The following is a 27,011-nucleotide window of genomic DNA, read 5'->3' as shown; positions in this document are numbered from 1 at the left end:
AGAATATAAATATATAGTGTATCTTGATATATTACATTTTGTGCTTGCATGTGTTTTGAAAATACATGCATGTTTTATACTGTATTTGTGTTGTAATGCATGCGCATTGTATATACATCATTAGTTTTTTTCCTCCAGAGCTGATGGAACCCAGGGCCTTTGCACTTGCAAGGCAAACACTTTACCACTGAGGTACAAACCCAGTCAGGAAAAGATTTTAATATATGTTTTAAAACAAGAAAAGCCATGGGTGCTGGTGGCACATGCCTTTAATCCTAGCACTTGGGAGGCAGAGGCCAGCCTGGAGAGCCAGGGCTACACAGAGAAAACCCTGTTTTGAAAAACAAAACAAAAACAACAAAAAGAAAGAGAGAGAGAAAGAGAAATAGAGTCAGACAGACAGACAGACAGACAGAGACAGAGAGACACAGACACAGAGAGAGCACTCTGAGGCAGATTAGCATTTGTTTCCTAGGAGGGACAGGAAAGTTCCCTCAAGATCCTGCAACCGAATTTTCAGATCAGAGCCACAGCACCCAAGGATGTGACCTAGCAGGAGCTTAACAGCCTGGAGGAACCAAAGTCCGACACAGAGGCATGGGGACACTGCACTTCCCCAGTGTGAACCCCAAGCAGAGGTGGCTGCTGGGCAGAGCCAGTTTCCCCTTCTCTGGCCAGCCAGCTTCCTAACTCCCCTTGCCCTAAGCCGCTCTACAGCCTTCCCTGCCGATCCCAGATCATTCTAGCTCGGCAGCCTTCCCTGCCGATCCCAGATCATTCTAGCTCGTCAGCCTTCCCTGCCGATCACAGATCATTCTAGCTCATCTCCGGTCTCCTTGCCAGCTGACGAGCCACAAAGCTCTTTTTGGAAAAACTAAGAGTCTCCATTTCAGCTTCCGTGTCTTGCATAGCAGGCCCAGTAACAGCCGTCCGTCCATTCCTGGTGCTGGTTGGGCCTGAGAAGCGCTTCCAGAGAAGATTGAGTGAGGCAGCAGGCCCACTCACGCTCCCACCCTCCATCCTGTTGAGTTCGTGTGAGGCATCAACGTTTAAGTTCATTTTGTAGCATTAGAGATTGAGCCCAGGGCCTCGTGTGCCCCGGGCAAGTGTAGCATTGAGGTACATCCTAAGTCCTTGGGTTTTTGAGTCAGGGTCTTATGTATTCTAAATTGACCTGGAACTCCTGATCCTTCAGCCTCCTCTGCCTCTCAAGTGCTGGGACTGTAGGTGTGCACCTCCGTGCCCTGCCAAGTTTTCAATTATGGAGTAGAAAAGGGACTCCCAGCATGCTCTCTGCAGCCCCCACTCCTTTCCTCACCTTCCACCTTCTGTGTTCCAGTCACAGGATTCCCAGATGAACCTGCCTCCCCACCCCCATGGCCCTGCACAGACCTCAGGCACTCAATCTGTCCTTCCCCACCCCAACAACTATCTCCCCAACCCCCACCTTTAATCCTCTGTGGGTATCTCAGATACCCCCATCCCACCTTCCCTGAGACAGAAGATATCCATCAGTCTTTGTTCCCACCCATTACTGGATAGATACAGACTTTAAGAACCTCTGTGTTGGCCAGGCAGTGGTGGTGCACGCCTTTAATCCCAGCACTTGGGAGGCAGAGGCAGGAGGATCTCTATGAGTTCGAGGCCAGCCTGGTCTACAGAGTGAGTTCCAGGACAGCCAGGGCTACACAGAGAAACCCTGTCTTGAAAACAAAAACAAAAAGAACCTCTATCTCAATAAATAAATAAATAATTTAATAAAATTTATCCAGATCTATCATCTCATTCCCATGCAGTATTTCCTAAATAAAATAGGCACGTTGCTCAGACTGACCACAGAGACTCTCCTAAGCATCAGTGAGCCTCTGGCCCAACTTCCAGAGTCGCTGGGACCATAGCTGTGCATAACCAAGTGCAGTTTCTGGTTTTGTTTTTCTCAGATGGGGGTTTTACTGTTTCCCAGGTTGGACTTGAACTCCTGCCCTACTGGTCACCTTTATTATCACTGTGACAAAACACATAAAACAGGAGAAAAGATTTTGGCTCAGAGTTTCAGTCCATATGAATCTCTTGCTCCAGTTGCTTCAGGCCTGTGGTGGGGTAGAGGGTTACTCAGAGTGTGGGAGAGCTTTTACCTCGAGACAGCTGGGAGCAGAGAGAGGAAGAGTCCCAGGGTCCTTACCTCTTTCAAGGAAACTTCTAGTAGACCACACCACTAATGGTTCCTAACCATTCCCAAATGCCATCAGCTGGGACCAAGCCATTGACACCTGCATCATAGAGTGGCCACAGCTGTGTCCCACACAGACACTGATGGAAATTAGAAACAAAAACGAAGTTAAGACCTCATAGAATCCACGGCCCAGGCATATAGCAGGCCAGGGGCAAACCCAGACAAGCTGGGGCCTTCTCAAGGTTGTTAGAATAGCAGGATGGTCCTCCCAAGGTCGTTAAGACATTCCAGAAACTAGCCAGCCAGAAAAGATAAAAAGTAGCCTAAACAACCTCCACTGAGTCATGGGCCACCTGGGCTCCCTCCCCACACCCTTTCTTTTCTCCTGTAGTTTAACTAGGCCCTCTGCTAACAAGATAAGTCTCCCACTCCCCTACATTCTACTCTCCTACACTGCTGACTCACGTACTACCCGCTGATGTAATTGTATGCCAATTACTCCCTCAATCTATGAATTGACTAATTATGTAAAGAGCGTGAAACCCCCTTGCCTTTTCCCATATAAACCCCTAGCTTTTGAGCCTCGGGGTGGACCGCTTTGTCTCTTACCCGAGACATGTCGGCCTGGAGCTCCGCAATTAAACTGCCTAGTGTTTTTGCATCAAGCCGGTCTCTCGCGTTTCCTTGGGTGTGCGAGATCCGAGACTCGAGTGGAGCCTCGAGGGTCCTACAACACAAAGTGCAGCATCTGGGCTCAGGTAAGCCTCTGGCCTTGGCAGTGTGTGACATTATTCCTGACCCAATTGGCTGGTTTTAACGCCTCTTTTTTTCTTTTCACAACTTCACAAGTTTATAGGTAAAGATTTGTATTACTTTTAATTATGTGCTTGTGTGCAGCTATGTGGGAGCTGCCTGACTTAGGTGCTGGGAACTGAACTCTGATCCCTGGAAGGGCAGCAAGCATTCTTATTTATTTATTTATTTATTTATTTTGGTTTTTTGGAGACAGGGTTTCTCTGTGTAGCCGTGGCTGTCCTGGAACTCACTCTCTAGACCAGGCTGGACTCGAACTCAGAAATCCGCCTGCCTCTGTCTCCCAGAGTGCTGGGATTACAGGTGTGCGCCACCACCGCCCAGCTGGCAGCAAGCATTCTTAACCGCTGAGTCATCCCTCTGGCTCCCAAGTTGTTTGTCTGTTTTGAGAGATTTTACTTTTAGAATGACTGAGAAGGCTGAGTTCCTGTCTATCTTTCTCCACCCCATCGTTTGTCCTACATGATTTTGCATCTGTGGGGTATGTTACAGTTGATGAACAAACACTGACACTCCTCTCTTTCTGCCTTTCTTTCTTTTAGACAGGCTTTCACATAGTTCAATCTGACCTCATCATGTTACTGAGCGTGCCACCAGGTCTGGTTTATGCAGAGCCAGGGATAGAACCTGGGACTTCATAAATGCTAAGTCAGCACTCTACCAACTGAGCCACATCCCCAGCTCATACTGAAACGTTATTAATAACTTAAGCCCATAGCTCACCCCAGGGCCAGCACTGTGGTTTGCCTCGTGGATTCTGAGTGCTGTTCAATGCCATGCATCCACCATTACCATAAAGAACAGTCTCGCCATGCCAACAGTGCCCTGGGTGCCATCTCCTCACCTTCCTCCTCACCCAGAGTCCCTGGCATCCGCGGGTCCGTTCATCATTTAACCTTTTCCAGAATGCTATGTTCGTTTATGCACCTGCACATTTTGAAAGTTAAAGCAGTACGTGATTTCACTAAGAATTCTTTCTCCCACTGTGATGGTTTTATATGTGCTCGGCCCAGAGAAGGGAACTATTAGAAGGTGTGGCCTTGTTGGAGTAGGTGTGTCACTGGGCATGGGCTTTAAGACGCTCATCCCAGCTGCCTGGAATCCAGTATTCTGCTTACAGCCTTAGGATGAAGATGTAGAAGAACTCTCAGCTCCACCTGTACCATGCCTGCCTGGATGCTGCCACATTCCCACTTTGATGATAATGGACTGAACCTCTGAATCTGTAAGCCAGCCCCAATTAAATATTATCCTTTTAAGAGTTGCCGTGGTCATGGCGTCTGTTCACAGCAGTAAAACCCTAACTAAGACACCTACCTTCTCCCTATCTCAGAGGCTCTTATCCCGAGGGCACCATTTGTTCCAGCTTCTGAGCCTTCCTCTAGCTTTTATTTATTAAAAAAAAAACATATACAAATAAAAAGTGAAAGTGGACACTTTCACTTATCCAGAAGTAAGCATGGTTTCACTTTGATTTGTAGCTTGATTTTTCCATTTAATTGATCTTGAAGCTCCTTCCATAAAATACTTCGTGTCTTTTTCACCAGCATATACTATTCCATTGTGCAGACAAGGCAGATTCTATTTTAATCATCTCCAGAAGACAATCGGTTGGTTTATTGGGGAAAAAAATGTAGGAAAGATCAGAAGCAGTGTAGGGAAGAACTTCAGCCCAGGTGCATTGGTGCCCCCTGTGATCGCAGCACCCAGGAACTGCTGCGGAACAAGAGAGTTTGAGACCAACCTGGGCTACATAGGGAGACAGCAGGAAGGCCTCCCGATAGACGCTGTGTACCCGTGCGTGCTGGGTGGATTCCTTGCACCTGCATCTTCTGCTGCAGGTTGACTATCACACTGGGCTGCACACCTGCGCCTCTGTACCATGGCCTGAACCCTGCAGGCTCGGTGTGTGGCCTGTGAGGCTGCACTGTCAGGCAATAGCAAGTGAGGTGGGCCAGTCAGCACACAGGGCGCCCGCTGGGTTTAAAGTAGGGACTGGGAGCTTGCCTACTTAAAAGAAAGTTAGAGTTTCAATAGCAACTGCAACAGTATCACAGGACCCTGAGCAACACCTATGGCTAGGGCCAGCTTCTGACACCAACCTGCGCCCACTTCCAGAGGTAGTCCAACTTCCAGAAGGACTGACTGGCTCTCGACCTCTTGGGAAAGTAAAATCTGAACAGTTGGAGGTAGGTCAAATATCAGTGGATCAGGATCTCGGATGCTTTCTAGCTTTTGCTGACCTTGAACTTACTGTATAAACCAGGCTGGCTTCAAGCTTGGGATGAACCCTTGTGCCTCTGCTTCTCAGGTGCTGAGACACACACACACACACACACACACAGAGACACACATACACACACACATACACACACATACACACACACACACATACACACACACAGACACACATACACACACACACAGACACACATACACACACACACATACACACACACACACATACACATACATACACACACATACACACACACACACACACACACACACACACACACACAAGCTGACACTTCAGAGTGAGGCAGCAGGTTAGCTCTGCTGTCCAGAAAGCATGCCGTTTGCTTGCTTAATAGTCAGATAATCTGGGGTATAAGTACAAAAGTACAATCCAGTGGTGGAGTGCTTACCTACCATGAACCCCAGTACTGTTTAAAAGGAAAAACAGGGGCTGGTGAGATGGCTCAATGGTTAAGAGCACCGACTGCTCTTCTGAAGGTCCTGAGTTCAAACCCCAGCAACCACATGATGGCTTACAACCATCTGTAATGAGATCTGATGCCCTCTGCTGGAGTGTCTGAAGATAGCTGCAGTGTACTTACATATAATAAAATAAAAATCTAAAAAAAAAAAAAAAAAAAAAAAAAGGAAAAACAAAAACACCACTATTTTTTTTTTCAATAGTTAAAACTAAATAAAATTGACTGGGCAGTGGTGGCACACACCTTTAATCCCAGCACTCAGGAGACAAAGGCAGGCTCTGTGATTTGGAGGCCAGCCTGGTCTACAGAGAGAGTTCTAAGACAGCCAGGGCTACACAGAGAGACTTTGTCTCAGAGGAGGTGGGGAGACAAAAACAAAACCAAAACAAAATAAAAAAACCTAGATAAAACTGAAATTTCAGTTCTTTGGCCATACCCACTGTGTACTGCTCAGTAGCCACAATGGTCAGTGGTCCATCTTGGATGTGCAGCTGTGAAATATCCCTGTCAACTCAGCATGTTTAACTGGGGCGATACCTCAGAGCTTTCTCGTGGAACTATTTCAGAGGAGACCGGGGCTGAGAGATGGACGGTGGAGCAGTTAAGACTCTGTTGCTCTTGCAGAGGACCTGGGTTCAGTTCCCACATGTGGCTCATGAGCTCTGAACTCCACTTTCCGAGGATCTGACGCCTCTTCTGACCTTCTTTAGGGTACCAACCATGAACCATGTATGTGGCGTACATACATACAAGCATGCAAAACATAGACATAAAATACAAATTTTAAATCTAAAAACGTTTAAGGGAGGGAAGAGGGGCCCAGCAGATGCTTCAGTGGGTGAAAGTGTTTGCCATCAAGTCTGACACATGACTCCAACCCCCGGACCCACGAGGTCAAGGGAGAGGATTAGCTCTGCCAGGTTGTCCTCCACGGGGTGACACACACAGTAAATGGGTGATGTGGTGTCAGGGGAGTGTAGTGGTGAGTGTCTTGTAGTCCCAGTATTTGGGAGACTGGAGTGGGAAAATCTCATGCTGGAGGCCTGCTTGGGACACCTGGAGAGACCCACCCCATCTAAAACAAAAGCAAAGACGGAAGTTGTAAGCTCAAAAGTGTAGCAGGTGGTTAGCATATGTAAGACCCTGGGTTCAGTCCCCAGCACCAAAGAATCAGAACAGCATCTAAAATGTCTAAATGTAATCTGTGATCCTGGGCCAGATAGTAACTTAAGAGGTGACATAACACTAACAAAATCTGAATATGGTTTGAGATTAATGAGTATTTTGTAACCTGTTAATTTCCTAAATTTTAGAAGAGATTTTATATATATGAATGTTTGCCTGCAAGTGCACACGCACACATGCACTACATACAAGCAATGACATTGGAGGCCAGAAGAGGGTGTCAGATCACTTAGAGTCAGAAGTTATAGATAGCTCTAAGCTGCCACGTGTGTGCAGGGAACTGAACTCAGGGTCCTGTGCAAGAACAAGTGCTCTCAACCACAGAGCCACCTCTCCAGCCTCTCACTTCCTGGTTTTACAAATCCACACTGTAGTTATGCAAGAGCTAATGTTTAGAGACGCTGTGTGCAGAACACTTGAACATTCTCAGTTTTATTTTTTGATTTTTGTAAGTCTGAAGTGACTTCAAGATAAAAAAGATCAAAACCTTTGAAAAGTTATAGATCCCATTATATAACCAATTACCCGATTAGAGGGGCGAACAGGAGAGTGTGTGCAGACAGCTGTGGGATCAGCACGGTAGCTTCTGTCAGCTCAGCCCCGGAGAGCACTGAGCTGCCCTTGATGAGTTAAGGGCCGTCCAGTTTGAATGACCTCAGTGCCCTAGGCTGTGGAGACACCCCTTGCTCCGCAGGGATGCTTCATGGTGTTCTAAGATCATGGAAGTGATAATGAGCAGAGAGGCTTGGGGAGAACTGCTCAGTTGGTGTGGCGCTTCCCAAACAACCTGAGGACCTGAGTTTGACCCTCAGAACCCACATAGAAACCAGGGCACGGTGGCACACACTTGAAAGCCCAGCACTAGAGAGGCCAAAGCAGGAGGGTCACTGGGCTCACTGACCAGTTAGTACAGTGAGGCCAATGAGAGGCCTTGTATCAAAAACACAAGGTATTCCATGACTGCTGGGAACATATAGAGAGACAAGAGGCTGTCTCAAGACAAAAAATAAAATAAAAAAAAGATGGAGGTTAGGGTCCAGCTTCTCAGATGGAGTGACTTAGTGGCTTAGGGACGGTGCCTCAGGCTGTAGAACGTCCATAGCCTCAGGTTTTCTCTGAGAATCTACCCGCCTGTTATTCAAAGCAAAACCAAAAAACCAAAACAAACAAACAAACAAACAAACAAAAACCCTAAGATGGACAGAGCCTGGGGAGGAATGCCCAGCCAAAGGTCTTCCGGCCTCCACACACCCGTGATACAGTTGCATACACATGTACCCTCACAAACACAACAAAATAAGCTGAGAGCTAGAAAGGGCCACACTGCTGGGACAGGACGGCCGGGAAAACCTAGAATAGACCCATGGCCCATCCTTCAGAAAATACTGGCGTTTCCTGCTGGCCTCTATGGTCCAGTAGCAGCAGCTGGAGGTCTGTGTGCGGGGACTGCTCTGGAAGCCCTTACAGACATCCTCTTCTGTGCAGATGTTCTCCGGGTGTCCCCAAAGCTCACATGGCTGTACACCTTCTGGGCGTCGTGGGCTCACCGTTTGCCATCTTCCTGGCGCTTTCTGTAGAACACAAGACCCCTGTTGCCTAGAGTTGCATCCACCCTTCCTCCCTGGGCTGGTTTGTGTCCTAATTTCCTGTGAGTCTTAGTGCTAAGAGAAGACGCATTGCCATTCTTCAGAATATTTGGGAAGGTCGGAGAGATGGCTCTGTGGCTAAAAGCACTTGTTACTCTTGCAGAGGACCTGGGTTCAGGTCCTAACTCACAGCCATCATCCCTTCCCAGTGATCTGACACCTTCTGATACACATCCAAACATTCCAGCAAGACACTCATATACAGATAAAATAATAAATATCTAAAAAAACATTTAAAGACTATTTGGGGGGTGGTGACACACACTTGTAATCCCAGCACTGGGAGGCAGAGGCAGGTGGATCTCTGTGAGTTTGAGACCAAGTGGGTCAAGCCAGTTAAAACTACATAATGAGATCCTGTCTCAAAAAAGCAAAGAACCCCAAAACAACAACAAAAATAACCTCAAAAAACTGTCACCATCTTATTTTATTACTTATGTAAGTACCTGATGACAAAATAGTGAGAGTAATTTTACAAACTTAAATTTTTCCTAAGCACGTATATGTGACTTAATTATTTTGAGATAGACTTACCGGCCAAGTCTCTCCTGCCGATGGCCACGAGGCCCTCGAACAGTGCTTTGCTGGGGTTCTTCCCAGCCATGCCCACGCCGTGCAGCCAGATGAGCAGCATCCTGTGGCCATGCTCCTGGTAGCTCCGACTTCCTGTAGAGGGTGAGAGGAGAGGCCGCCTCGGCATCTTCCCAGAGGTGTGTATGCTGCCCTCTACTGCATCCTGAGTGCAGCCAACTGGAAAGACGGAGGTTGGGGTCCAGCTTCTCAGATGGAGTGACTTAGGGATGGTGCCTCAGGCTATAGAGCGTCCATAGCCTCAGGTTCTCTCTGAGGATCTACCTATGTTACTCAAAAAGAAAAAAAAAAGCCGTATGTCTTCAAGGTACTAGGATACCCAATTATATGTTTCATCTTTAACTGATACAAAGAAACATGAAATAGAAATAAAGCATATAGTGCAGTGTATATAGTGCTGGGGCAATGACTCAGTGGGTAAGAACACCCAGTGTACAAATGTGAGGACTTGCCCTCAGACCCCGTGACACTCATCTAAAAGCCGGGCCTGGCTCTGTGCACCTTTAACCTCAGGTTGGGAGTCGGGGTGTGCAGAGAAAGCAGCATCACTAGGGTTGTTAGCCAGCCAGCCTAGTCAAAACCCAGCAACTTCAGCTTCCGTGAGACGGGAAGAGTGAGAAGTGGGACCCTCAGTGCCCCTCTTCGGCCTCCACATGCAAGGACACAGGTGCCCACCCCATGTGCACATGCACACACATTCATATATATCACACACCCGCATACCATACACACCCACATACACTGAGTCAAGGCATGCTTTATTTCTGTTTCTTTGCACCAAGGCCAAGAGGTCTAAACTGATATTAAGAGTGACAACAGTCACCTCTTTCTTCCTTCCCCACCCCCATGGGGAATGGCGTTAGCTGAGTGTATAAACAGTGAGCTCGGGTTCCAGTTGATTCTGCAAAGTTCAAGGTCATACAGGAGGTCAACAGGGATGCAGAGCCTGAGCAAGAAGCCAGGAGAGCTTTGGGAGTAGAGCGGAGCTGGGCTGCCGGTCGCACGGCTTCTTTCCCCAGCCTCACAGAACACAGAACTCACCTCACATGTCCCCAACCAGCGGCTGCCCTGGGGTAGGGCAGGGTAGTGCCGTACCTGTCCACTGTTGCTCAATGGCACAGACATGAGCCTCCGTGAACTGCCAGGAATAGGCCAGTTTCTTCCACTCACTGGGCCTCAGATACCGGGAGGCCAGTCGCCAAAGCACAGAGCGGAACTGCTGCGTTTCCTGCCGATGGTCTTGCTTAAAGGTTAAGTTCTTCCTAGAGAGGTCGCTGCCGTCTCTGCATGAAAGGTGGTCCTGTGGGGCAGATCCCAAAAGTGCAGAAGCCATCTGGGGCCTCCTTGCAAGTTCTTCCTCATGATATAAGTGATACAGAACCTGGGCCCCTAAATGAGCATGGGTGACTTCACGTCTGCCACCCTGTCTGACTATACCTGGTCTTGACCATTGGACCCCAATGCATTCACACTGTTCCTCCATCTGGAACTCACCTCCCTGACTTTCAACCCACTGCCAGTCAAAAGAGCACTACTGTGCCACCTCCACTGTAGTCTCCAGGAAGCCACCAGCCAGAGACCTCTCTGTCCTCACACCATTTCTTTATCACCATGAAGTTTATGTATTCAAACCAATTTATTTCTTGGCCAGGATCCTACCAGCACAGACCCAAGTCTGCCTCATCTGGGTGTGGCTGGATGCTTGCTTGTCCAGGTCCTCACAGTCCTGATGGTGAGGTGACCACCCACTTCGAGACAGAGCCCCCAAGATTGGTCGATGTTCCATGCACAGCCAAGGCCGGCGAGATCAATGGAAACGATACCTTCTCCCATCGGTAGAAACGATCAGCTTTTATGATCATGTCCACCAGGCTGACATGGTTGCTACGGGCAGCCACTGCCAGGGCTGTTTTTCCTTGCTGCAAAGAAAAGGCAGAGGGAAGCTTGTACAGGGTGGGGCGGGGGGGGGGGTAGGGCGGGGCGGGGCGGGGCAGGGCAGGGCAGGGCAAGGCTGCCCTCTGGACTTACTACAAAACCATCTGCCCAAGGGAAGTACTTCCAGTGGTCCACACTGGAAACAGAAAGGTTTTCTGGGCAGCATGGTAGAGATGTGGAATAATAATAATAATAATAATAATAATAATAATAGAGTTATTGTTATATTTACTTGTATTTATTATCATTGGCATTGGTAGCAGTGTCTGGCATGGAAGAAGCCTTGAAGGCTCGAAAGAGGGGCTGCTTAGAGCACAGGTACCTTATCTCTCAGGCTCAAGTCAGCCCCAGCAATGAGGAGCTTCTCTGCGACATCCTGCCAGGCATGCTCGGCGGCAAGGTGGAGGGGAGTCTGCTGCCTCTGGAGAAAGACGGGGAAGGTAAAGCATCTGGGGAGCAGGCAAGGTGGCACACGCTTTCAGTCCCAGCACTCGGGAGGCAGAGGCAGGGACCACCGACCTCTGTGAGTTCAAGGCCAGTCTGGCCTACATGGTAGGCTCCAGGACATCCAGGCCTACACAGAGACCCTGACTCAAAAATTATACAATACAATACAAAACAATACAATACAATACAATACAATACAATACAATAATACAATACATAGAGGCTGGAGAGGTGGCTCTGTGGTTTAGAGCAAGTGCTGTTCTTGAAGAGGACAGTAATTAAATCACCAGCACCCACATAGGATGGTCCACAGCTGCCTATAACTCCAGCTCCCGGAGATTTTATGCTCCTCTGACCTCCCAGGGCACACAGGGAGCACATACACAGATACTCACACTCATGTTCATACACACACACACACACACACACACACACACAAATAAAAATAAACCAACAACCTTGAAAAGCTAAAAAAGGATATTAATTTCTCAAGCCTAGGTCATGCCGGGAGACCCCTGGGTCTGAATGGTTGGTCCCTGTAGTCACTCACAATGTCCACTGCGTCCAGATCACTGTGGGCATCGATGAGGAGCTGGACAAGGCCAGGGAGGTTGTGCTTCACAGCAAGGTGCATAGGAGTGGTGCCTTGCTACGGGAGAGACACGCAGATCAATGACTTGCCCCTCCTCCAGGACTGCAGATTGGAGGTAGGTGGGGTCAATTTGGCCACTGTAGTCTCTCAAACAATAGAGGTGACCAGAGGCAGGCATAGCCACAATGCCTGGAACTGGAGGCCTAAAACTGAGGGTAACAGTCCTTGTGCCAGGTTAGAGAGCCTGAAATGCCAGCCTTGAGTATATGTGCACGGCATGACCTTGGACACGCCTGTTTTTCTGCTCTGGTCCACCCTCCTCTGTCACTCCTCATCTGACAAGGGATGGTTGCTAAGGCTCCTTCTAGCAACACTGTCTTCTGATTCTCTATCACAGTAAATCCACACAGTGGTCTAAAAACCACACAAAAATGTGTCCTTGTGAGGGTATGCACCTTTCAACCAGAAACACTGCAATTCACAACCCAAGCTAGGAGGCACCTGGGGAGGTGCCTGGCCACAGTGATGTATGAATCAATGAATGAATGAATGAGAGTAGTCAGACACCTAATGTTAGCCTGTGGCCTTTCTGTGCACGCACGCGCCCATACACACACACACACACACACACACACACACACACACACAAATAGAGAAAGAGAGAATATAACTAAGTGACTGGGTCTACCAGTTGTAGTTAATTCAGCTGGGAAGATAGTCAAGCTTGGTTTCAACCCTGCTCCTAACAAAACATCAGAACACAATGTTCCTTCAGTCCCTGTCCCACCCCAGCCCCTGGGACTAGTTCTCCCCCCTGTGCATAATTAATACAGTTAAGGAACACTGCTGTGTGGATCCTTTCAATCCAGGCCCAACACTTACCTTGTCAGCCACATCTGTGCATCCTCCTGCCTTAATGAGTGCGCGGGACATGTCCTCAGAGCCACCAAGGGCCGCGTAGTGGAGGCAGCTCAGCCTTTTCTAGAGAGAAACAGGCGTGGGGCGGTTATTCAAGGCTCTCTCATGTGGGTGTGGCAGGGCAGCTTGAGACTCATACTCTGCTCAAGTCTCATGGCAGGAGAAATCTGTGATTTGCCCAGGCCTCAGGACTTGCAAAATGCCCACTGTGGCCTTTACTATAATGGCTTTTACCAGGCCGCAGAGCTAAGCCACGAAGAAGCCAAGATGGAGACCCAAGATAACTGCCTTAAAGCCTCTATTCACAGAACATTTAGGAATCAGCTATTTCTGATTGACATACTGTGACTTGGCAGTCTGGGGAATGGAAGCCATCAGTCTCAGGAGGGCTGGCTACCTGGGTGAGGGCATTCACGTTGCTCCCAGCGCTGAGGAGAAGATTCACACAGTCGGCGTGGATCCCTTCAGTGGCTGCATGCAGAGCAGTCAGGCCCTCCTGAGACACACAGGGGGAGAATGGAGCCTGGGGAAGCTGAAGCCAAGCTTATGAAGGGCACAGGCCTCTGTTCTGGCCCTTTGAACTCTTAACCACCTGCTAGTGAGGACAAGAGTCTTGGTTACCTGCAGCTTCTGAGCCCGCACTGATGGCCTCACTGTGTGGAACGCACATGCCAGGCTGGCTGACGTCACACCTCTGCCATGCTGACTGACGTCACACCTCTGCCATGCTGACTGACGTCACACCTCTGCCATGCTGACTGACATCACACCTCTGCCATGCTGACTGATGTCACACCTCTGCCATGCTGACTGACATCACACCTCTGCCAGGCTGACTGACGTCACACCTCTGCCATGCTGACTGACATCACACCTCTGCCAGGCTGACTGACGTCACACCTCTGCCATGCTGACTGACATCACACCTCTGCCAGGCTGACTGACGTCACACCTCTGCCAGGCTGACTGACGTCACACCTCTGCCAGGCTGACTGACATCACACCTCTGCCATGCTGACTGACATCACACCTCTGTCCATGTGCTCCTTGTCCTTTAAGCCATCTCACCCTCACCAGTCTAGTCCCTCCTCTGTCAGAAAGTCTCCCATGACCATCTATCTGGGTAGCAACAACCTCTCATGTTTTGACCGTCCAGCCTATCTGGCTTCTTGTTCAGCCAACTCCCTGGACTTCTGCTCACCTCCTCCTGGTAGTGTCACCATGAGTGAGAAAATGCCCTCAGCTTCCTGCGCCAGATCACTACCAAGACAAACCCACACTGCACCACAGACTGAGGCCTCCTCAAAGACAGCGAGTGGCTCATCTGTCTGTGTGTGTCGGCATTGGCGACTCACCGTGTTCTGTTCTTCCAGGTCTAGCCCAATGTCCACAAGTCTCTGTAGCACATCCACGTGGCCCTGGCTGGCAGCCAAGTGCAAGGCTGTGTTCCCACCCTGCAGGAAGAAGACTGTTTGAAGGACTCACAGATACAGGGTCCCCAAATATGTATGTCAGTATGTCAGAGAACCCCCATTAGAACCCCCCCCCCCCATTTTACAGGTGGCGAAGTTAAGGGCCAGAGTGACATGTTCAGGATTACAGAGCAAGTCTGACAAGTGTCACGCCTGTGCACTGCCAAAAGCCACAACCAGGAGCCTTCTCAAGGCCTGGTCCCCCACACACTCTTGTTCCTTATGACACAAGGCAGGTTCATTACTCTAATAATAAAATAAGGGCTGGGAGTGCAGCTCAGTTGGTAGAGTGATTGCCTAGCACGCACAAGGTCCTGGTTCAATCTCCAGGAGCATGTAAACCAGACGTGACAGTGCTACCTATAAATCCAGTGCTTGGGAGATAGGGGCAGGAAGATAAGAAGTTCCAGGTCACTTTCAGATACACACTGAACTCGAAGTTAGCCTGGACTATTTGAGACTTTCTCAAAAGAAGAAAGAGGAGGGAGGAGAGAAAGAGAGAGAAAGAAAGGAAGTTTTATCTTGGGTATCGTATACCCCACCAGCTGGCTCACATGAACTGAAGTGTCCACTTGAAGAAATCTGACACATGACACATTCTGGCCTTTTGGGGCCTTTCCCTCTATCAGAACTCAAGTCAGAAGTAGGCTGGAGAGATGGCTCAGTATTAAGAGTACTTGTTGCTCTTCCAGAGTGCCGAGGTTCTATTCCCAGCACCCACCTGGTGCCTTACAACCGTCGGACACCCTCTTCTGACTTCTGAGGGCGTCCAGCATGCCCACGGCACACACATATTCTGGGAAAGCATTCACACACATAATAAAAATCAGAAAAGAGGAATAAGGAGTAAGGTGATGCCGGGACCAAGAAGATGCAGGGCCTGCTGCAGCTGGTCAGGAGACTTGGAGTTACTCTCAGTCACCATACCTTGTCCTTGACACTGTGGTCACAGCCAGAGCCCACGAGGAAGTCCAGAGCATCCAGCTGTCCGTGCTCGGCAGCTCTGTGAAATGCTGTTCTTCCCAGCTGGCCAGAAGGTGAGGGACAGTGAGCCTCCTCACACTGCCAGAGCACACACCTCCCGTGGCCCCCATTCCCCAGCCCCCTCCTACCCAGCCTCAGCTTCTGAACAACAGCCCTTTGTTGGGAGAAGCTCCCCCTTCTATTGCATCCCTCCAGTGGCTCTCTGCCACCTGAAGAAAAAATCCTCAGGTTTGAGACGTGAAGATCTCCATCGACCCCCAGCCCCTTCGGCTTTCCCTCTCATGATTCCGGTCCACCAGAAATCACACCTTCGGAGTTCTCTCCTGCCCTTAAAGTTCCAAGAATGCTTTCCACCTGTACTGGCTGGTTTTGTGTGTCAACTTGACACAGGCTGGAGTTATCACAGAGAAAGGAGCTTCAGTTGGGGAAGTGCCTCCATGAGATCCAGTGTGGGGCATTTTCTCAATTAGTGATCAAGTGGGGAGGGGCCCTTGTGTGTGGTGCCATCCCTGGGCTGGTGTTCTTGGGTTCTATAAGAGAGCAGGCTGAGCAAGCCAGGGGAAGCAAGCCAGTAAGAAACATCCCTCCATGCCCTCTGCATCAGCTCCTGCTTCCTGACCTGCTTGAGTTCCAGTCCTGACTTCCTTTAGTGATGAACTGCAACATGGAAGTGTAGGCTGAATAAACCCTTTCCTCCCCAACTTGCTTCTTGGTCATGATGTTTGAGCAGGAATAGAAACCCTGACTAAGACATCACCCCTTTCCAAGGACCCTAAATCTCCCCTTCCCTAAATGACCCCTTCTCCAGGAAGCAAACAACAGGCTCCCTTCTCTGGCCTGTTTAGTCCTTAATGGAAGTGAGAGTCAAGTGTTCTGTTTTCATCCGACCTGTTCAGGAATCATCCATGTTCCCTCTAGGGACACTCAAGGTACAGTACAGTTTTTCCAGCTGATCAAAGGATGCACTCCAGATGTGCAGTCCCCTAGTAGAGCCTGAGCCCATAAGATCCGTCAGCCGTGCCCCCAACTGATAGGGTACACCTAGGAAGTCCCAGCCAAAGGAAGAGTTGAACGGATAGCTTTGCATGGATCTTACCTTGTCTGCATGGTCCAAGGTCACGTTCTCCAGGTCTTCCATGACAAAGGCCAGCACAGGCACATGGCCTTTCTGAGCAGCACAGTGTAGTAAAGTCAGGCCATCCTGGAAACAAGCCCAAGGGCACCCCTGGAGTCTGTGAAGGGAGACCCTTCTCATACACTACCTGTCTACCAGCACTCAGCTCTCCATGGCAACAGTGCTGTCAGAGCTAGGGAGGCAGCCAGCAGTCAGCGGCCAGCAGTCAGGATGCCAGAAGCCAAAGCCTGGCTCCACACAGGCCAGTGAGTTGCTTTACCTCTCTGAGTCTGCATTTATGCACAGACTGCCTCAGTACAGGTCAGAGCACAGGGGAAGTATATATGCGTCTCTAGCTGGCCTGGAACTCATGCTGTACACCAAGCTGGCCTCAAACTCATAGAGATCCTCCTGCCTCTGCCTCCCAAGTGCTGGGATTAAAGGTTTTTCTCTATCATGCCCAAATAGAGAACATTTTATAAACAGAAAAAAAAATCCAAATTGTAAGGTGATATTACACAGCACAGGAACAACCCACTAAGCAAATGTGTGAGAATTCTAGGCACTAGCCTCCTTCGTACAGCTACAAATGAAGAAAGCACTGACAGAGCTGGAGAGATGGCTCAGCAGTTAAGAGCAGGCTGCTCCTTCAGAGGACCTGGGCTCAATCCCCAGCACCTACATCAAATGGCTCACACCTGCTTGTAACTCCAATTCCATGGGATCCAATGTCCTCTGGCCTCTTAGGGACCTAAATGCTTGTGTTGTGTATAAACTCATGCAGGCACATGGGAGGGCGGGCACACACATGCATATGCGTGCTCGGACACACACACATACACACACACTCACACTCAAATGAACAAAAAAATGAAGCCATTAATTGAGTGTTCAGTGTAAGATTTCTAAAACCGACCTCCTAGTCTCCCAGGGAGAACAAAGGCCAGATGCTCTCTGCAGGATCTGGCTCCCTCTTTGAGGAAGCGAGATGTGATATTTAATTTCCTGAGTAATATTTAAATGCGGGAGACTTACAAAGGACAAATGACCCAGGACTTCCACCCCCGCCTGCATTAAGGTTGTAGTCTGAAGTACTGTCTGAGCTTTTAAAAAATGTTCTTAGAGCTGGAGATATGACTCAGCATTTAAGAGCACTGCGCTGGGTCCCAGGTTCCCATCACCCACACGGTGGTTCACAGGATGGTTAAAATGGGTTAAGTAGAGAGGGGCACATTTCTTCTAAAGGTTCAATCAGGGTCACTGGAATTACAAACAGTTGTCAGTTGTGAACTGCCATGTGGGTGCTAGGGATTGAACGCCTAGCCTCAGCTTCCTGTGTTAACTGCCTCTCTGTGAACTCTTGGGATCACCAGGGGCCTGTGTGGATAATGCAGGGTGCGGGAGAGGAATCTTCCTAATTCTCGATCTATAATCTCATTTGCAAAATTCCTTTTGTCCTATTAGATCCTGTGAGTTCACAGGTCTGAGATTAGAATATAAACATCCTTTAGGGGTGTTTGGGATAGGAAACCAATTTAGGGATAGGGTTCTGTAGCATGCACAAGCCCTGAGTTCCATCCCCAGTACAGAACAGACAAGGTGTAGTGACAGGCACCTGTAATCCCTGAACGTGGATAGTGGAGGCAAGAGGATCAACCTCAGCTACATGAGCAGTTCAAGGACAGCCTGGGCTACGTGAATCCCAGTGGAGGGGATTCCAAGCACTCACATTTGTGGGACCCTGCTTTCTTAAGTCACACACCCAGTACTGAAGGAGGCCAGATCCCTAAGGGGCCAGCACCCACCCAGCCTGGGGCGTTACCCCCACTACTGATCTTGCTCTACGATCCCATTACACCGGGGTACGATCCCATTACACCAAGGTACGATCCCATTTCCAATGGGAAGCAAGCTTGGGTGATAAAGTAACCACCCAGGATTCTGATCCTTCCATGTGGCTACCCCGAGGATGAGAAGGGCAGAGCCTGACAGGAGACCTAAGGGAAGACCTCCTGCCTTAGCTCACCTTCCGAACAGCCCTGTAGATTGGGCAGATTCCAGCTGTGAATATGGAGAGCAGCTGGCCAGACAGTGGAGAATTTCCACCCCAGAGCAGGGAGGGATACAACAACTGGAGAAGAGATGAAAACACCCTGCCCAGTCTCCAGCCTACAGGGGCGGGGGGGGGGGGGGGGTGCGGGCGGGGCTCAGCTCAGTGGGAGCTGAAGGTTCCAGAAGGCCAGGTAAGCTGCCACAGGCAGAAGCGGGTGGGAAACAGAGGGGCCCGGGGCTGCCGCCTGAGGCCTTACCTCGCTCACACAATGGACCTTGGCCCCAGCATTGACCAGGATCTGCACAACATGCAAGTGGCCGAACCAGGCAGACAGGAGGAGTGCGTTCATCCCAAACTAGGGGAGAGGACACAGGGAGGTGAGGAGAAGGGAGGAGGCAGAGGCGTGGCTGTGACCCCGTGGCCAAGCCATTCATCTACAGGTACAGATTGGTTCAGAGAGCCCCAGGCTTTAGGCCCTTAAAACTAGAACGTTTTGCTGGCTTTTTAAATAGATTTGTTTCTGTTGTTTTCTACGTATGAATGTTTTGTCTTTGTATATGTGGACCATGTACATGCTTGGCATCAGAGGAGGCTAAAAGGAGGTCGTCATCAGATCCCCTGGGACTGTATTTATAGATGGTTGTGAGCCACAGTGTGGACTCTAGGAAATCAAACCTGGGTCCTCTGTAAGAGCAACAAGTTCTCTAAACCACCAAGCCATCTCTGCAGCCCCAGGTTTGCTGTTATTAAACCAGAGGCTGATAGACTATTGGAAACTTTCTTTTACTATATAGAACTTGAAAATGAAACAGGTGCCATCTACTCTCATTGCTTCTTCAACAGAAAGACCATTGAAAATGAAATGTTTGGCCAGGCAGTGGTGGCACATGCCTTTAATCCCAGCACTTGGGAGGCAGAGGCTGGCAGATTTCTGAGTTCAAGGCCAGCCTGGTCTGCAGAGTGAGTTCCAGGACAGTCAGGACTACACAGAGAAACCCTGTCTCAAAAAAAAAAAAAAGGCTGAATTTAGGCTCCTGGGTAGCACAGCACCCCTTCACCCACTACGTCATCCCCTGCCTCTGCTGGTTGGTTTACTTTGAGGCAGGGTCTCACTATACAGCCCTGGATGGTCTGGAACGCACTGTGTAAACCAGGCTGACTTCATTTCTTTCTTTCTTTTTTATTTTTTTCTTTTTGGGTTTTTCGAGGCAGGGTTTCTCTGTGTAGCTCCGGCTGTCCTGGAACTCACTCTGTAGACCAGGCTAGCCTCTAACACAGAAATCTGCCTGCCTCTGCCTCCCAAGTGCTGGGATTAAAGGCGTGCGCCGCCAGCATGCTCGCTTCAAACTCACAGAGATCGACTGCCTCTGCTTCCTAAACGTTAGGATTAAAGGTGTGCAATGCAATGTCCAGTGGCTTCTTTCTTTCTTTCTTTCTTTGGTTATTCAGTTTACATTTAGTTTGGGGACCAGGTGTGTGACTGAGTTGGGAAGTCCCTGCCTAACATGCATGAGACCCTGGTCTCAGTCCCCAGCACCACATAAACTGGGCATAGTGGTGCACACCTGCAGTCCGAACGTTTTAGAGCTCTCAGGAAATGGAGGCAGAAGGAACACAAGTTCAAGGTCAGCCTTGAGTTTGAGGCCAGCTTGGGCTCCCTGTGACCTTCTCTCTATTCTCTTTCTATTTTTTCTATTCCCCCACACACATACTTCTGCACAGTTGAGCCACAACTATATCCCTGAGTTTTCATTCTTAAGTATACCTATACCAAATGTCACACTGTCAGATTCATCCCTTCTCAACCTGCAGAGACAATTCCTTAGAGCCTCTTTGGGGCCCCTCCCTCTCATGCAGAGCACCACCTCCTCCAGCTGCCCAGAATGCTCCAGGACACAGTTTCTTAGCAAGTTACATTAAGGTGCTGACCAGGGCAGAACACCAGGGTCTCAGTATCACAGGGGACCCTCTGCTCCGGCCCTTTACTAAGCAGGTCATTATTGATCCACGTGGTTATTTATTCTACAGCTCACCCCTCTCCCTCATCACATGGTGTCATGAAGGACCATTCCCAGAACTGAAAGGCCATTGATAATAGCGAGAACTTTCTTCTTGTGCCAGGGGAAAGAGATGGGTCCAGTGTCACTGGTTTCTTGTCAATCCCCAAGATCAACTCAGGCCCAGCCTATTATGTGTTTTCACATCACTACATCACTGGCAATCCCACCAATGACAACTGCTCACAGGTCAGATACACACACACACACACACACACACACACACACACACACACACACACCTCCCTACCGAGTCCACGTCGTCCACAGCAGCCCCATGCTCCAGGAGCAGCCGCACAGCCTGTTCGTGCCCAGCACCTGCTGCCCAGTGTAGAGCCACTCTGCCCACCTGCCAGGAGGAGAGGACAACTGTCACTATGCCCGACTGCTTGGCCTGCCCCCAGCACCCTCCCTACCAGGACAGCTGGCCTGCAAGGAGGAAGGACTGTTGGTGGCTACAGTGACCAGCTGGCTGGGGACCCAGCCCTTCTTGGGGTCCCTTCTCCCCGATATGGTACAAATCATAGGACATACTGACTGGGCCCATCTGTCCCTGCTTGAGACTCTTCACAGTGTCTTTCCACCGCTCTTGGAGTGGACCTACAAGACCCAGTGCAGCCTGGCACTGCCCCCGACCCCCCACCCGCCAGTGCTTCTCAAAGGGGCCAGATGGTTTCCAGCTCCAAACCGTTCTTCCTACTGGGAAGCCACATGTGATCTAAGACAGCTCTCAACGTCCCCAAGGGAAACAGAATGTCTGGTTCTTCCTTCACAGTGAGCTGATGGGGCCTGGCCGTCTGGCTCACTCTCCGCCACCCTGGGAGTTCACGCTGCTTTCTGGCCCTCAGTCCATTTGAGCATGCTGGGCCACCTGCCTCCATCTGTGGAGTCCGCTTCTCTGCCGCCTCAGCTTATGAGAGGCAGCAAACAGAAACTCTACTTTTCTGTGTCATCTCTGGAGACCTGACCTTTCTTCTTCAGAGCTTCTGCCACACCATCCCCTCTACCTAAAGCCCCATGCTTCACCTTACTCTGTGGAAGCTTTTGTCTCCAGGTGGGACAAAGCCCTTAGGCCCCTCCCTTAGCTTTACAGGACAGTTCATCACTGTGGGAATGAGATCACAGGTTTGCTGTCTTTGCTACCCCACCAGACTCCATGGGTTCTGCTCTGTTCCCAGCACCTAGCACAGGGTAGCCCTTAGTGAATGAATGAATGAATGAATGAATGAACAAATGAGCCAACATATATGAGTGAATAGACTGAATCAATGGATGAGGACACCAATAAATGTGTAAGTGAATATAACTGGTGGAAAGATGGACAACGGATGGATGGATGGATGGATGGATGGATGGATGGATGGATGGACAACAATCTGCTGTCATCCTAAAAGACCATGCTTACCATACATAAAATAAAAAAAAAAAAACTAAATCTTTAAAAGAAAATAAAAGGGCTGGAGAGATGGCTCAGTGGTTAAGAGCACTGACTGCTCTTTCAGAGATCCTGAGTTCAATTCCCAGCAGCCACATGGTGACTTACAACCATCTGTAATGGGCTCCTCTTCTGGTGTGTCTGAAGACAGTGAAAGTGTCCTCATATATATAAAATAAATAAGTAAATCTTTAAAAGACCATGTTTCCCTACAGGTGCTTACTTGTCCAGGAGCTGAGACCAAAGCTTCAGTCACCAGCTATGTCCTGTATGACCTGGAGTAACCTGCCTTTGTCCAATCGCACCTGCCTTGACCTATACTCAGGGTCAATACTTCTACTCTCCACATCTCTTCAGGGCTGAATGACAGCCACTGAGCGGCTGGAGCACTCTGAAAACCAGAACACTGGGGACACACTCGTAATTCTTGTTACTATTCCTACACCCCTGAGCTGGCTCTGCAGACTGAAGTCAGGCCACATTAAATCACCCGAGACAGTGCAAACTCTGCTGCTATCAAGGATTCTGCACCCGGTTCCTGCTAGTCATGGCCTAGTCTATCACCCAAGAATTTCCTCAGAGTCAGAAGCTCTGAGTCAGAGAAGGGCTGCCCTGTATGATAGCTGGGCTGTCTTTAAGGTCCACTTAAAGACATGCTCCTTCCTCTATTCTCTTCCCCGTGCCTGACTACCAGGCTACCAAGATGGGCCTGTGCCTCCTCAGATTTTCACACACAGTGGGAACAGCAGGTGTTAAGAGAGCCAAACTTGACTGCTGCTTCATACACGCTTCCTGGAGTCTGGAGTCTGGTCCTTGACGGTCCCCAGAATCCTGCCTACTGCACCTCTCCACCTTTGTCTTTTAGATGTGTCTTTCAGATGGGCCACACCGATTCATAGTCTGAGCTCTGGAACTGCCAAAGCCTGGCTTGGAATACTGACCCTCAGACCAGTTCAGGCAATGGACACAGCAAGGGCCTTCCCATAAGTCAATGCATGCAAACACATGTCCTCTGTCCGGCACAGCGACTTGTCCCACAGGGTGGCAGCATTGCACGGTCATACTCACATGGTTTCTAGCCCTGATGTTGACCCTCTTCTCAAACAGCTCCTTCATCCTCTCCACCTGATTCCAGCGTGAGGCCTCATGGAGCTGTCTCTCCAGGGGAAGCACTAAGGAGAAAGAGGGGGGTGAGAGGAAGGGACCCCCCACACTCTTAGGGATGTGTTTGGGGATGGTTGGATCATTCCCAACTTTTGACCACCTTTAACGTGACCCAGGTTAGACAACAGTGCAGATTTATTGTGCCACCCTGAGGGAGACCAGAGGAGGAATCTCCTGTTTTTTCACCTTCTTATTCCTCATCTCTCCACCTCTTCTCTCCTTGCCCCTTAATTTTAACCCTTCCACCTCCATATCTGCCTTGCCTGGCTGGCAGGCTCTCTTCTCTGCCTTCTCTCTCCCTTTCAAATCACCTTCAGGGCACAGGGAGATGGCTTAGGTAAGGTGCTTGCCTGGCAAGTGTGAGCACATGAGCAATTGGGCTCAGATCCCTAGAATTCAATTTAAAAAGGGAAAAGTGGACTGTCAAGATGGATCAGAGAGCAAAGACACTGGCTGCCAAGCCTGACACCCTGAGTGTGGTACCCGGATCTACATGGTAGAAAGGAGAAAATGTTCCTCTACAAGTCCCCCTCTGACATCTGCACGAGCACTCTGGTACAAACATCCCTACATATACACAAAAGAAATAAACAACAACGTACTTTAAAAGAGCGGTCAACAGGCACAAGCATTTATGGCTCCTTCAGAGGATATGAATTTAGAGCCTGGCAGCCATCTTGGAAGGCTCACACCTGGCTTCCAAGGGGATTGACATTTCTTCTAGCCTCTGCAGGCACCCACCCGTGCACACAGTCACATGTTCATACATAAAAAAAGACATGGGCATACATATAAAAAAAATCTATACAAATAAGGGGGGAGTGTGAGATGGCTCAGTTGGTAAGGATATTTGCTACCAAGGATGACAGCCTGAACTCAGTCCCCAAGACCCACATAGTGGAAGGAGAGAATTGACTTCCAAAAGTGTCCCCTGACCTCCAAAGGCATATCATAAGTGCCTGCACACACACACACATACACATACACACACACACACACACACACACACTCTAAATAAAGTAAAAGAAAGCTCAAGATGGTTCAGTAAAAGTGAAGGTGTTGGCATGCAAGCCTGTCAACATAAGTTCGATTCCCAGAGCCCATGTGAAGAGCCAGTTGCAGTGGCGTGCATCTGTAGTTCTGGCATCAGATAGCAGGTAGAAAGAAAATTGCCCAGAAGCTCGAAGATCAGCCAGTCTGGAGTATGCACCACAGATTGGCAGAAACAGCAAGGGAGATTGCTGCCTCAAAAACAAGGTAGAAGGAGAGAATCAACTCCTGAAAGTTGTCCCCTGCCCTCCACACTGAGCCTGGTCCTTTGTGCATCCAGGGACAGATGGCCAATGTCTTGGCAGGGAAAGCATGCACAAAAGTGACAGAGTTAGACTGAAAGCTTGCCTGCCCATGCTGCTTGCCCACACATCTCCAGCCTCAGCAATGCACACCAGGCTCTCTGACACCCGAGCTTTGATGAGCGCCGGTTCCTCTGCTCAGAGCCACACACCCTCACTGCTCTCCCTTTGGCTGGGAGAATCCTCAAGGACCCTTTAACCCCAGCAGAACTCTGTGATCGCTCTGAAATAATCAGCACTTTGCTAGGCGTAGTGGCACACACTTAGGAGATGGAGGGTCAAGAGTTCAAGGACAGTATCAGCAAGTTAAAATCCAATGTGGGCCACATGAGACCCTGTCTCATAAGGGGCTGAAGAGACCACCTTGAAAGATGGCGCTGTGCTTAAGTAGAGTAGCTGCTCTTACAGAGAATTTGAGTTTGGTTACGAGCATCCACATTTGCTGACTGGTAACTGCCTAGAACTATGGTCTAGGGGATCCAATGCCCTCTTCTGGTTTCTTCAGGTATAATAAACACGTGTGCACGCGCTTGCACACTCGTACAAACACACATACACAAATAAAAATAACAAAATGGGGCTGGATAGATGGCTCAGTGGTTAAAAGCATCTGTTCTGACTCTTCAGAAGGTCCTGAGTTCAAATCCCAGCAACTACACCATGGCTCACAACCATCCATAATGAGATCTAACCCCCTCTTCTATTGTGTCTGAAGACAGCTACAGTGTACTTACTTATAATAATAAATAAATCTTTGGGCCAGAGCGAGCAGGGACTGAGTGAGCAAGGTTGGCCAGGGTTGACCGGAGAGAGCAGAGGTCCTAAATCCAATTCCCAGCAACCACATGAAGGCTCACAACCATCTGTACAGCTACAGTGTACTCATATACATAAAAATAAATAAATCTTTTAAAAAATAACAAAGCAAAGCACATGCCTTTAATCCCAACACTTGGAGGGAGAGGTAGGCAAATCTACAGCCTGGTCTAAGCAGTGAATTCAAAGACACCTCCCCAAGAATACACTGTGAGAATCTGTCTAAAAAAAAAAAATAAAGTAAATAATAAAATACAAGATTCAAAAGCCACGCTTAAGCTTCCGGGAGCCCAGCACCCACATCTCATTCTTCTGGGCAGATGGTAACATCTGGCTTCAGCACTTTGAGATCCAGGGGGAGGACTATGCGGATTTGAGAAAGCACCCCGGGTTCAGTGGCCAGGGCTCAGCCTGGGCAGCAGGACTAAGACTTCTCATAGGAGATGATGAGCCAGTCCTCTTTCCTCTCCCAGGCAGGGCACCAAAGGTCTCCAGGAGAGCATTGTGGGAAGCCACATGCACAGAGGTCCTGGTTCTGGGTACATTCTGAAAGAGACTCCGAAATTTCTTTTCTCATTCAGGGATAGGGCTGACCACAGCACCTCTTTCCAAGATCCTGGTTCCTCCTTTGATATGGTGTCTACACCCCATTTTATTCTGGGTGAACTAGGATCTTTAAGTGTTTGTTTTGATGGTAGTGATGGTGGCTGACAGGGTCTCTTGTAGCCCAGGTGGCCTTGGACTCCCTGTATAGCCAAAGGATGGAAAACCATGTTGAATTCCTGATCCTCCTGCCTCTACTTCCCCTGTGCTAGGATTGCGGATGTATGCCACCATGCCTGGCTTTGCATGGTGCTTGGGATTGAGCACAAGGCCTTGTGCATATTAAACAAACATTCTACCAGCCAAGCAGTGTGCGCTCTTATTTCTGATTTCAGCTTTTCTACCAATATACTGTCATGTGACCTCATCCTGTCCCTCAGCTTTCTCATCTGAAAATATGGAGATGGCAGTAGGCCCGACCCACGTGGTAGCAAAGGTAGAAGACTGGCCTGACCTGCTTTAAGACCTGCCACACAAAGCAAATTATTATCAGGGATCGCTGTCACTCCTGGCTTGCTGCATTCGGGACACCCTGAGTCCCAGATGCGCAGCCACTGTGCCATACACCCGTACGACATTCTTCTGTTTCTTCAGGAGCAACAGAGAAGACCAAGACAGAGGTGTCCAGGCCAAGGGCCAGCCTCTCCCTGGGTCGCCCTCTTTGAACTTGGGGTCCTCCCACCAGGCCTCGGTTCTTCCGGCTCCTACGTCCCCCCACCCCCACCCCCGCTAGCGTCACTCACAGCCGTGTGTCTCCCAAGCCAGCTCCTCCTCCATCCTGCTGCTCCGCGCTCACTCCTGCTAGGCGTGCTTCGTTGCCAAGGTGAGGAGAGCGCAGGGCCTGGAGCAGAGCGCGCAGAGCGGGCGGGAGTGGGCGGTGGAGGCTTTGCTTCTGTCTGTAGCCTCTGCTTGCTGTCAGCCCATCCGTGAGTCCGACTGAC

The 27,011-nt window shown here is 49.5% G+C and overlaps 1 protein-coding gene across 1 annotated transcript; it reads right to left on the bottom strand.

Moving 5' to 3' along the window:
* Positions 1 to 7,401: 7,401 nt before the first annotated feature.
* On the bottom strand, positions 7,402 to 26,890 carry Ankdd1a (ankyrin repeat and death domain containing 1A). Its single transcript, XM_052189435.1, has 15 exons — positions 26,814 to 26,890; positions 23,204 to 23,307; positions 20,921 to 21,049; positions 18,900 to 18,998; positions 16,573 to 16,677; positions 15,420 to 15,518; positions 14,376 to 14,474; positions 13,418 to 13,516; positions 12,985 to 13,083; positions 12,061 to 12,159; positions 11,386 to 11,484; positions 10,952 to 11,047; positions 10,224 to 10,428; positions 9,072 to 9,203; positions 7,402 to 8,462 (listed from the first exon to the last, which is right to left on the bottom strand). The coding sequence occupies exons 1-15, from the start codon at positions 26,845 to 26,847 to the stop codon at positions 8,401 to 8,403; spliced, it is 1,560 nt and encodes a 519-aa protein (XP_052045395.1). The 5' UTR covers positions 26,848 to 26,890; the 3' UTR covers positions 7,402 to 8,400.
* Between the last annotated feature and the right edge of the window lie 121 nt (positions 26,891 to 27,011).

Source organism: Apodemus sylvaticus, chromosome 7 (assembly GCF_947179515.1).
Source record: "Apodemus sylvaticus chromosome 7, mApoSyl1.1, whole genome shotgun sequence".
Lineage (NCBI taxonomy): Eukaryota > Metazoa > Chordata > Mammalia > Rodentia > Muridae > Apodemus > Apodemus sylvaticus.
The sequence above is the reverse complement of the archived record's forward strand: the minus strand, read 5'-3'. Positions and strand labels throughout refer to the sequence as shown.